We start from the raw sequence: 11,441 nt of genomic DNA on the forward strand, positions 1-11,441 counted from the left end.
AGTGTTTTGAGCTACACAATACCGTCATTGTTGCCAGATGTATGAGGTAGCTTTCACCTCTAAACAAAAAGGGGGGTGATGAATAGTGCTGGCCTCAGTCACAGACACTGCTGTGCCTCGGTAGGTAGGACAAAGGCCTATTATCTGTGGCCAACAATATGGAGGGGGTGTAAATTACACACAACATGGGGAAGAGAAGGCCTTTCTCTGCTACAGAGGGGTCCAGGAGGATGAGAAGACTTTAAGTGCAGGTATGGAGAAAGATTTGGATGGCAACTATTTTTCACAATACAAGCTGGGTTTAGATACAAAGAGCAGGTGAGGAAGCATTAGTCCTATAACACAATATTATACTGGGATAGCAACAGGCCCACTATTCGCTGTGTGAGGAAAAAGTCCACCTCAGCTGTTGCTATAGGCAACGGCTGGCCAGATCAGAGGAAGCTGCAGGGCTGACAGCTCTGCATTGTCGGGATCTACAAACTGGTGCCACGGCAACTGCCAGGGACTATGTATATATATATATATATACTTTGTATCTAAACCCAGCTTGTATTGTGAAAAATTGTTGCCATCCATCTTTATATACACTGCTCAAAAAAATAAAGGGAACACTAAAATAACACATCCTAGATCTGAATGAATGAAATATTCTTATTAAATACTTTTTTCTTTACATAGTTGAATGTGCTGACAACAAAATCATACAAAAATTATCAATGGAAATCAAATTTATCAACCCATGGAGGTCTGGATTTGGAGTCACACTCAAAATCAAAGTGGAAAACCACACTACAGGCTGATCCAACGTTGATGTAATGTCCTTAAAACAAGTCAAAATTAGGCTCAGTAGTGTGTGTGGCCTCCACGTGCCTGTATGACCTCCCTACAACGCCTGGGCATGCTCCTGATGAGGTGGCGGATGGTCTCCTGAGGGATCTCCTCCCAGACCTGGACTAAAGCATCCGCCAACTCCTGGACAGTCTGTGGTGCAACGTGGCGTTGGTGGATGGAGCGAGACATGATGTCCCAGATGTGTTCAATTGGATTCAGGTCTGGGGAAGGGGCGGGCCAGTCCATAGCATCAATGCCTTCCTCTTGCAGGAACTGCTGACACACTCCAGCCACATGAGGTCTAGCATTGTTTTGCAGTAGGAGGAACCCAGGACCAACCACACCAGCATATGGTCTCACAAGGGGTCTGAGGATCTCATATCGGTACCTAATGGCAGTCAGGCTACCTCTGGCAAGCACATGGAGGGCTGTGCGGCCCCCCAAAGAAATGCCACCCCACACCATGACTGACCCACCGCCAAACCGGTCATGCTGGAGGATGTTGCAGGCAGCAGAACGTTCTCCACGGCGTCTCCAGACTGTCACGTCTGTCACGTGCTCAGTGTGAACCTGCTTTCATCTGTGAAGAGCACAGGGCGCCAGTGGCAAATTTGCCAATCTTGGTGTTCTCTGGCAAATGCCAAATGTCCTGCACGGTGTTGGGCTGTAAGCACAACCCCCACCTGTGGATGTCGGACCCTCATACCACCCCCATGGAGTCTGTTTCTGACCGTTTGAGCAGACACATGCACATTTGTGGCCTGCTGGAGGTCATTTTGCAGGGCTCTGGCAGTGCTCCTCCTTGCACAAAGGCGGAGGTAGCGGTCCTGCTGCTGGGTTGTTGCCCTCCTACGGCCTCCTCCACGTCTCCTGATGTACTGGCCTGTTTCCTGGTAGCGCCTCCATGCTCTGGACACTACGCTGACAGACACAGCAAACCTTCTTGCCACATCTCGCATTGATGTGCCATCCTGGATGAGCTGCACTACCTGAGCCACTTGTGTGGGTTGTAGACTCTGTCTCATGCTACCACTATAGTGAAAGCACCGCCAGCATTCAAAAGTGACCAAAACATCAGCCAGGAAGTATAGGAACTGAGAAGTGGTCTGTAGTCCCCACCTGCAGAACCACTCCTTTATTGGGGGTGTCTTGCTAAATGCCTATAATTTCCACCTGTTGTCTATTCCATTACCTTTATTTTTTTGAGCAGTGTATATATATATATATATATATATATATATATATATATATATATATATATATATATATATATATATACAGTGGGGAGAACAAGTATTTGTTACACTGCCAATTTTGCAGGTTTTCCTACTTACAAAGCATGTAGAGGTCTGTAATTTTTTATCATAGGTACACTTCAACTGTGAGAGATGGAATCTAAAACAAAAATCCAGAAAATCACATTGTATGATTTTTAAGTAATTAATTTGCATTTTATTGCATGACATAAGTATTTGATACATCAGAAAAGCAGAACTTAATATTTGGTACAGAAACCTTTGTTTGCAATTACAGAGATCATACGTTTCCTGTAGTTCTTGACCAGGTTTGCACACACTGCAGCAGGAATTTTGGCCCACTCCTACATACAGACCATCTCCAGATCCTTCAGGTTTCGGGGCTGTCGCTGGGCAATACGGACTTTCAGCTCCCTCCAAAGATTTTCTATTGGGTTCAGGTCTGGAGACTGGCTAGGCCACTCCAGGACCTTGAGATGCTTCTTACGGAGCCACTCCTTAGTTGCCCCTCCCCTCAATACGGTGCAGTCGTCCTGTCCCCTTTGCAGAAAAGCATCCCCAAAGAATGATGTTTCCACCTCCATGCTTCACGGTTGGGATGGTGTTCTTGGGGTTGTACTCATCCTTCTTCTTCCTCCAAACACGGCGAGTGGAGTTTAGACCAAAAAGCTCTATTTTTGTCTCATCAGACCACATGACCTTCTCTCATTCCTCCTCTGGATCATCCAGATGGTCATTGGCAAACTTCAGCCGGGCCTGGACAGGCGCTGGCTTGAGCAGGGGGACTTTGCGTGCGCTGCAGGATTTTAATCAATGACGGCGTAGTGTGTTACTAATGGTTTTCTTTGAGACTGTGGTCCCAGCTCTCTTCAGGTAATTGACCAGGTCCTGCCGTGTAGTTCTGGGCTGATCCCTCACCTTCCTCATGATCATTGATGCCCCACGAGGTGAGATCTTGCATGGAGCTCCAGACAGAGTGATTGACCGTCATCTTGAACTTCTTCCATTTTCTAATAATTGCGCCAACAGTTGTTGCTTTCTTACCAAGCTGCTTGCCTATTGTCCTGTAGCCCATCACAGCCTTGTACAGGTCTACAATTGTATCCCTGATGTCCTTACACCCTCTCTGGTCTTGGCCATTGTGGAGAGGTTGTAGTCTGTTTGATTGAGTGTGTGGACAGGTGTCTTTTATACAGGTAACGAGTTCAAAGAGGTGCAGATAATACAGGTAATGAGTGGAGAACAGGGGGGCTTCTTAAAGAAAAACGAACAGGTCTATGAGAGACGGAATTCTTACTGGTTGGTAGGTGATCAAAAACTTATGTCATGCAATAAAATGCAAATTAATTACTTAAAAATCACACAATGTGATTTTCAGGACTTTTGTTTTAGATTCCGTCTCTCACAGTTGAAGTGTACCTATGATAAAAATGACAGACCTCTACATGCTTTGTAAGTAGGAAAACCTGAAAAATAGGCAGTGTATCAAATACTTGTTCTCCCCACTGTATATATATACACTGTGCTCTAATGGCCTCTTTTTCACTGCAGTTCTGGTTCAAGACAACTGGATGACTGGTTAATCTTTCTAAATGTGTCTTTAGAAAGATTAACCAGAGTGTATATTTTGTATTGAAATCCAGGGGTTGATTTTTGGAATATCCAGGGCTGAGGCTTTGACTGACAAAAGCCCGACACATATAATAGAAAATCCAATAAAAAAGGCGTATATTTCAAAGTCCAGTCGTGTCTTTCACAGTACATTTGTCTGAGCTATGGAGTGAAATGGGACATCAATCTGGCTATAAATAGCAGTATGTAAATAACACTGTTGCTGTTCCACCCACATATCAATAAGGTAGTGATCTCCAGCCGACAGACAGAGCACTAGCCCTAACCGGACGACAACCAATTTCGACATACAGTACACCATCTCATTAAACATCCCAACATAAGAGTCCTTTGTTGAGAGGCGTATGCTTCCTGATTTCTGTGATGCTTGATGTCCATTTCCCCTTCTTGCTGCCCCTTCCTACAGTATGGTAGTCAATCAGATTGTTCTAAAAAAGGTTTTACCATAACACAGCCCATGCACCCATTATTTTAGAGTGCCTTCAGAAAGTATTCACACCCCTTATCTTTTTCAAAATTGTGTTTGGTTACAGCCTGAATTTAAAATTAAATTGAGTTTTCTTTTTAAATCACTGGCCTACACACAATACCCATAATGTCAAAGTGGAATTATGGTTTTTGAAATGTATTAACATTTATTCAAAATGAAAAGCTGAAATGTCTTGAGTCAATAAGTATTCAACCCCTTTGTTATGGCAAATTTGAAATATGTTCAGGAGGTAAATTAGGCTTAAAGCTGCAATATGTGACTTTTTGGGCGACACTACCAAATTCACATAGACAAGTGAGTTATAGATCTGTCAGTCTCATTGAAAGCCAGTCTAGGAAGCTGTAGATCTGTTCTATTAGCTATTTCTATGCTTCCTATTCTTAAATTTGGATTTTGCATCTTTTACTTTTGGTTTTGTACACCAGCTTAAAACAGCTGAAAATACAATATTTTAGGTTATTGAAAGGATTTTTTTTTTTTTTTACAGTGGTTTAGATGGTACAATGATTCTCTACACTGTTTTCTCTATTGTTTGTTTAGTCACATAAACTGAAATTAGGCGAACTATTCGAATTTGACCGATCAGGAAATGGCAGGGGTAGTTCTGCATATTGTAGCTTTAACAAGTCACATAAGTTGCATGGACCCACACATACAATTAACGGTAAGGTCCCTTCGTCGAGCAGTGAATTTCAAAAAACAGATTCAACCACAAAGGGAGGTTTCATCACTGGGAGATTAATGCACCTTTCAGCAGGACAATAACCTGAAACACAAGGCCAAATCTACACTGGAAATGCTTACCAAGAAGACAGTGAATATTCCTGAGTGGCCAAGTTACAGTTTTGACTTAAATCTACTTGAAAACTATGGCAAGGCCTACAAATAGTTGACTAGCGATGATCAACAAACAATTTGACAGAGCTTGAAGAATTCTGAAAAGAATAATGGGCAAATGTTGCATAATCCAGGTGTGGAAAGCTCATAGAAACTCTCCAAGAAAGTCTCAGAGCTGTAATCACTGCCAAAGTTGTTTCTACAAAGTATTGACTCAGGGATGTAAATACAGTTGAAGTCGGAAGTTTACAAACACTTATGTTGTAGTCATTAAAACTCGTTTTTCAACCATTCCACAAATTTCTTGTTAACAAACTATAGTTTTGGCAAGTCGGTTAGGACATCTACTTTGTCCATGACACAAGTAATTTTTCCAACAATTGATTACAGACAGATTATTTCACTTATAATTCACTGTGTCACAATTCCAGTGGGTCAGAAGTTTACATACACTAAGTTGACAGTGCCCTTAACCAGCTTGGAAAATTCCAGAAAATGATGTCATGGCCTTAGAAGCTTCTGATGGGCTAATTGACATCATTTGAGTCAATTGGAGGTGTACCTGTGGATGTATTTCAAGGCCTACCTTCAAACTCAGTGCCTCTTTACTTGACATCATGGGAAAATCAAAAGAAATCAGCCAAGACCTCAGAAAAAAATTGTAGACCCCCACACCTCCACAGTCTGGTCCATCCTTGGGAGCAATTTCCAAACGCCTGAAGGTACCACATTCATCTTTACAACCAATAGTACGCAAGTATATACACCATGGGACCAGGCAGCCGTCATACCGCTCAGGAAGGAGACGCGTTCTGTCTCCTAGAGATGAACGTACTTGGGTGCTAAAAGTGCAAATCAATCCCAGAACAACAGCAAAGGACCTTGTGAAGATGCTGGAGGAACAGGTACAAAAGTATCTATATCCACAGTAAAACGAGTCCTATATCGACATAACCTGAAAGGCCGCTCAGCAAGGAAGAAGCCACTGCTCCAAAACCGCCATAAAAAAGCCAGACTACGGTTTGCAACTGCACATGGGGACAAAGATCATACTTTTTGGAGAAATGTCCTCTAGTGTGATGAAACAAAAATAGAACTGTTTGGCCATAATGACCATCGTTATGTTTGGAGGAAAAAGGGGGATGCTTGCAAGCTGAAGAACACCATCCCAACCCTGATGCACGGGGGTGGCAGCATCATGTTGTGGGGGTGCTTTGCTGCAGGAGGGACTGGCGCACTTCACAAAATAGATGGCATCATGAGGTAGGAAAATTATGTTGATATATTGAAGCAACATCTCAAGACATCAGTCAGGAAGTTTGCTCACAAATGGGTCTTCCAAAGGGACAATGACCCCAAGCATACTTACAAAGTTGTGGCAAAATGGCTTAAGGACAACAAAGTCAAGGTATTGGAGTGACCATTATAAAGCCCTGACCTCAATCCCATAGAACATTTGTGGGCAGAACTGAAAAAGCGTGTGCCAGCAAGGAGGCCTACAAACTTGACTCAGTTACACCAGCTCTGTCAGGAGGAATGGGACAAAATTCACCAAACTTATTGTGGGAAGCTTGTGGAAGGCTATCCGAAATGTTTGACCCAAGTTAAACAATTTAAAGGCAATGCTACCAAATACTAATTGAGTTTATGTAAACTTTTGACCCACTAGGAATGTGATGAAAGAATTAAATGCTGAAATAAATAATTCTCTCTACTATTATTCTGATATTTAACATTCTTAAAATAAAGTGGTGATCCTAACTGACCTAAGACAGAGAATTTTTACTAGGATTAAATGTCAGGAATTGTGAAAAACTGAATTTAAATATATTTGGCTAAGGTGTATGTAAACTTCAGACTTCTACTGTACATATGTAAATGAGATATTTCTGTATTTCATTTTCAATATATTTGCTAAAATTTCTAAAGACATGTTTTCACTTTGTCATTATGGAGTATTGTGAGTAGATGGGTGATATCAAAATAAATGTAATCAATTTTTAATTCAGGCTATAACACAACAACATGTTGGAATAAATCATGCGTTATGAATCCTGAAGGCACTGCATGTGATGATGTAAGGGGAGTGGGTGAATTTGGAGAATTTTAAATTTTTCAAGAACTTTAAACAGCTTTTTGCTGCAATCTAGTGAGATAATCATTATGCCGAATTCTATGTAAAAAAATAAAAAAAAAAAAAAATTCAACTATTTTTCTACCTAGGTTCACTAAGCATACCCAGTTGCCTGTTTACATTTCATTTTAATGAGGGTGTCATTCTGACTTTTGTAAATCACACATCTCAATATTCTACACTAACATTAGTAGGATATTACATCCAAATTACAACACAGTACATCATCAATACAGACACATATCATAGCATCATAATTAATACACAAATATAATGATATTATCATAAGGTACCTGATTACATTTAAAATCAAGTATTTTTCTGCATATCTAAGCATACCTTGAGCTATCTGTATCCACCCGACTGGTGGTTGTTCATTTAAAGAAACTAAATATGCTTCTCTGCTAAAATCGGGTTCAAAGATTGAAAGGAATGTGAGTCTTATTTAGTACATTTAGTAATTACTTCCTTTTCTATAGTCTAGCAACCTTGCCAGATAGTTAGACAAACTACTCTAAATTGATTGATAGCCTGAAATGGCTTGGTAGCTAATTATGAGGTTGGGAGATTGGGAACCTATCTAGCTGGCTAGCTAAAGCCATCTTCATAAAATGGCTAGATGGCTAGTATCTAGCAAACAAACATTTTTGTTTGATTTATTTATCAAGAAGGAATGAATAAACTACATAGCTTGATATAATTAATGTACAAACATACCTCCTGTGACTCCTGCCCATGACAGGCAGCTAAAATGTCAATCAAATGCTGTGTGTCACTCTACACTCTCTCTTCTCCTCCACTGACAACGCTGCACGTACTAGAGTATCTAGCATCCTGCCTTACTAGGGAGAATAGGGGGGATACTCTTTGCCTGGTCCAGTCAGTGCCCCCTCCACAAAATACTGCAGACAGATCTTTTGATTAATAATTATGATAAAACATGGGCTTGAAAATGAAATGGATCGAGAAACACTGGTCTATGCTACTGTACAAACACAAACGCAGGTCAAAGATTGTTTTTCCTCCAGACAGCAAACTTTGACATGATGGGATAATAACTGAGCATGCATTCTGAGGGAGGATAGCTAGAGACATCTTCTGACTTTTGAGTAATTTGTTGTCTTTCATGCTACACAGAGGAAAGAGACAGTGGCTAAGGAGGGCTGAAGAGGGTTGTCTGACTGGGTGGACAACTCACTGTTCAAAGGGCACACCTACCAGAAGCCTTATCTACTGCCCTGCTTTACTTCAGCCACAGACATCATCTCTGAATGATCTTAGTAGTCACCATGTTTTACACACAGAGCTCTCCTCTTCCTCATGAAGAAGAGGACCACAGAGAATACAATACCAGCAGACAATGTTGTCTCTAGTTATCTGTGCCTGAGGATAAAAGTATGCATTTGATTAGAGTAACATAAACATCAAGCCTTTAAGGAGGTCTTCAGTTGAGGGCAGGGTCACATCGCCTACCTGCAGCATGAATTCACAGTCCTCCCGGCCCACAAAGATCATCTCCCGTGGGAGGCGGTGGCGGGTGCCAGAGCTGCTGACCAGGAACCATGATGTCACGCTCATCTTTACAGGCCCCCTAGGAAACCCCTTTGCATCCTGGGACACACAGGGGACAAATAAAGTAAGTCAGAGTAGGACACAACGATGGCCATAACCATCGGTCCACAGACCAATTGTCCCTTAAAATATGCAAAAACTTTTTTCCATCATAAAAGGGATACATTGGACAGATCTCTCCATTACATAGACATTTTGTGGAACATATTGATTGGTTACATTTATTGTTCCATTGTTTTGGTGGTAACACACACAGTGCTGCACACTGCCAAGCCTTGTAGATACCGCTACATCAGCAAATACAGTTCAAATACAGTTCAACGTTGGCTAGAGCATTTCAGAGCACTTCATCCACTCAACCAACAAACAATAAATTGCTGATTTCAATGCTTTTTCTGTCAATATACATTGTACATCCATCAGCTGGCTGTAGGCCTAGCTAGATATGTATATATATATATGAGGGAGCAGGACATCAATTGATTGACCTGTTATTTGACTTCACTGGCTAATGAAACATTCCCAAAATGCTATGCAGGATGCTGATTCACAGGAAATGACATGAGAAAGGGTGGTGGTATTGGTATCATTGAAAAATCAATGGCAGACATGCTTGGGTGGAAACATGACTGTGAGCCTATTTTTAAATGACACCATAAGTAATAATTCGGTGAGCATGATCAGTAACTACTGTCTGTGTGCCCTTTGTATTGGTTCAATGTCACCAACAGAAAATTGTACTGTAGCTAGGGCTGTGGTGAACGTAAGCCCACAGCCCCCTGGGTAGGAGTCAGATCTGATATGACACAGGGCGCTTTGGTACTGGTGCCAAGGGATGTGAAACTGAGAGGGGCCAAGATGCTACATGTTGTATCAAAAACACTCAAACCACACCCTTGACCAGGGATGGCCAGTCCTCTCCTGGAGAGCTACTGGGTGTTCAGGCTTTTGTTCCAGCCCTGTTCTAACACACCTGATTTCACTCATCAGCTGCTCATCAGGACCTTGATTAGCTGAATCAGGTGTGTTAGATCAGGGGTGTTAATACTGCTAGGAGGAGATCGCAATACTGCACAGCCATTTCACTGAGGAATAAATGGGTCTTTGATAGCAGCAAACAGCATCAGATGCCTTGTAAACTTAATGAGAGCCTACAGGATGTCCAGCAATGGACATATATGGTGTTGCTCTGACACCAAGGCAAAGATACTATAGGCCCTAAAAGACACCCAAAACCATATATACTGTATATATACAAAATAACAATGTAGGCCTATATGGTGATAAGTAAGCTATTATTAGTATGTTATAAGCTTTATCCCATTGAATAGCACATGTTAGGCCTATCTCAAATGGAAACAATAAAACATATTTGTAAGTAAATATATTATATTTAATATTTCATACTTAATTATTCATAAACACATTTGATTCATTATTCATACTGAGAATACGAATCCCATCAATTTTCACATTCCATTACAGGCCAGTGTCAGCAGGCTATAGGGTGCACGTGATTCAACACGTTCGTCTGTAGGCCCTACTTGAAACGTACAGGCTAATTGAATCACCGTCCCGGTTACATTCAAGCTCAACCTAAATGTGTTCTTGAGGCGACCCGTTTATCCAATACGAAGGACAGTGAAAATTCAATCCAAAGCATTTAATTTGAGAAATCAGATAGCGCAGCTGTGGTCCCGAATGCATCAGGGAGAAGCCGAGACGACTGGATGTCTGGTTTATATGCCTAGCCCTATTGCTATTTCACATAGGCTACTACGATACACTGTATTGATATTTACACATCCTATATAGGGCGCTATAGCATAATATAAGCAGAGGGTGCCACTGTCGGAAATGCCATGGACAGAATGCTTGGATACAATGTAACATAGAAAATGCGTGTTTAACGCCAATACCAGTCTGTAGCAGGCTGCTGGCCCATTCATTGAAGCACGGACGAGCTAGATCGTTCTCCTTTTAACCTCAATTATATCCGCGCCGACCACATCAAAGATAGGCCTTGGCTACTGGCATCATAAACCAACGTACTTCTCTACTACAGAAATCCTTGCCCAGTCATGCGACCTACCTACAATATTCCAGATGCTGCTCCACACCAGAAAGCAACAAACGATGTCACCACCAAATAGACAGCAACAGCCTTGGCGCAATCCCTTGACAGTTTGTGGTCAAATGTGGCTTGAAATCATTGTCGTAACGCGGGTCCAGGTGAATAATATGCGAACTTCGGGTGGGGATATTGATGCTGCTGTTATGGCATTTCTGTCTGTGACGGAGAGTCGCCGACCGTGGACCAGCGCCGCCTCTAAGCTCTCGGCAGGTTGTTGACGCAACACCACCAGAGGCGAATATCAAACGCTGCTTTATCGGGTGGTGCACCTGCTGTAATGAAGGCCAAATACAGGAATTTAGCTATGTCTATCTCAAATAAATATTATCAAGCGATGTTGAGGATACCTGTGAAAATAGCATTGCATATAGAAAATATGTTGTATTATTCAAGTGAGGGACATTGGTCACTTTCTGTGATGTCGTCAAGTCTTTTGATCCTTTATAATACATTAATATTGTAGTGTAGACTAACAGCAAATTTGGAGATGCTGACATGATTTCAAATGTTGCACGTGTTATTATTACGGATATTGACTGCACGTAGGCCAAA

General features: G+C 41.7%; 1 protein-coding gene across 1 annotated transcript in view; it reads right to left on the minus strand.

The window, feature by feature from the left end:
• The window catches only part of LOC115139338 (centrosomal protein of 170 kDa protein B-like), a 30,026-nt gene extending 18,881 nt beyond the window's left edge, over positions 1 to 11,145 (minus strand). The window contains exons 1-2 of the mRNA XM_029676595.2: positions 10,848 to 11,145; positions 8,657 to 8,794 (exon numbers count right to left, since the gene is read on the minus strand). Of these exons, the coding sequence (XP_029532455.2) occupies positions 8,657 to 8,761 (105 nt within the window). The 5' untranslated portion in view covers positions 8,762 to 8,794; positions 10,848 to 11,145. The remainder of the gene's footprint in view (positions 1 to 8,656; positions 8,795 to 10,847) is intronic.
• Between the last annotated feature and the right edge of the window lie 296 nt (positions 11,146 to 11,441).

This window comes from Oncorhynchus nerka, linkage group LG13 (assembly GCF_034236695.1).
Source record: "Oncorhynchus nerka isolate Pitt River linkage group LG13, Oner_Uvic_2.0, whole genome shotgun sequence".
Classification (NCBI taxonomy): Eukaryota; Metazoa; Chordata; class Actinopteri; order Salmoniformes; family Salmonidae; genus Oncorhynchus; species Oncorhynchus nerka.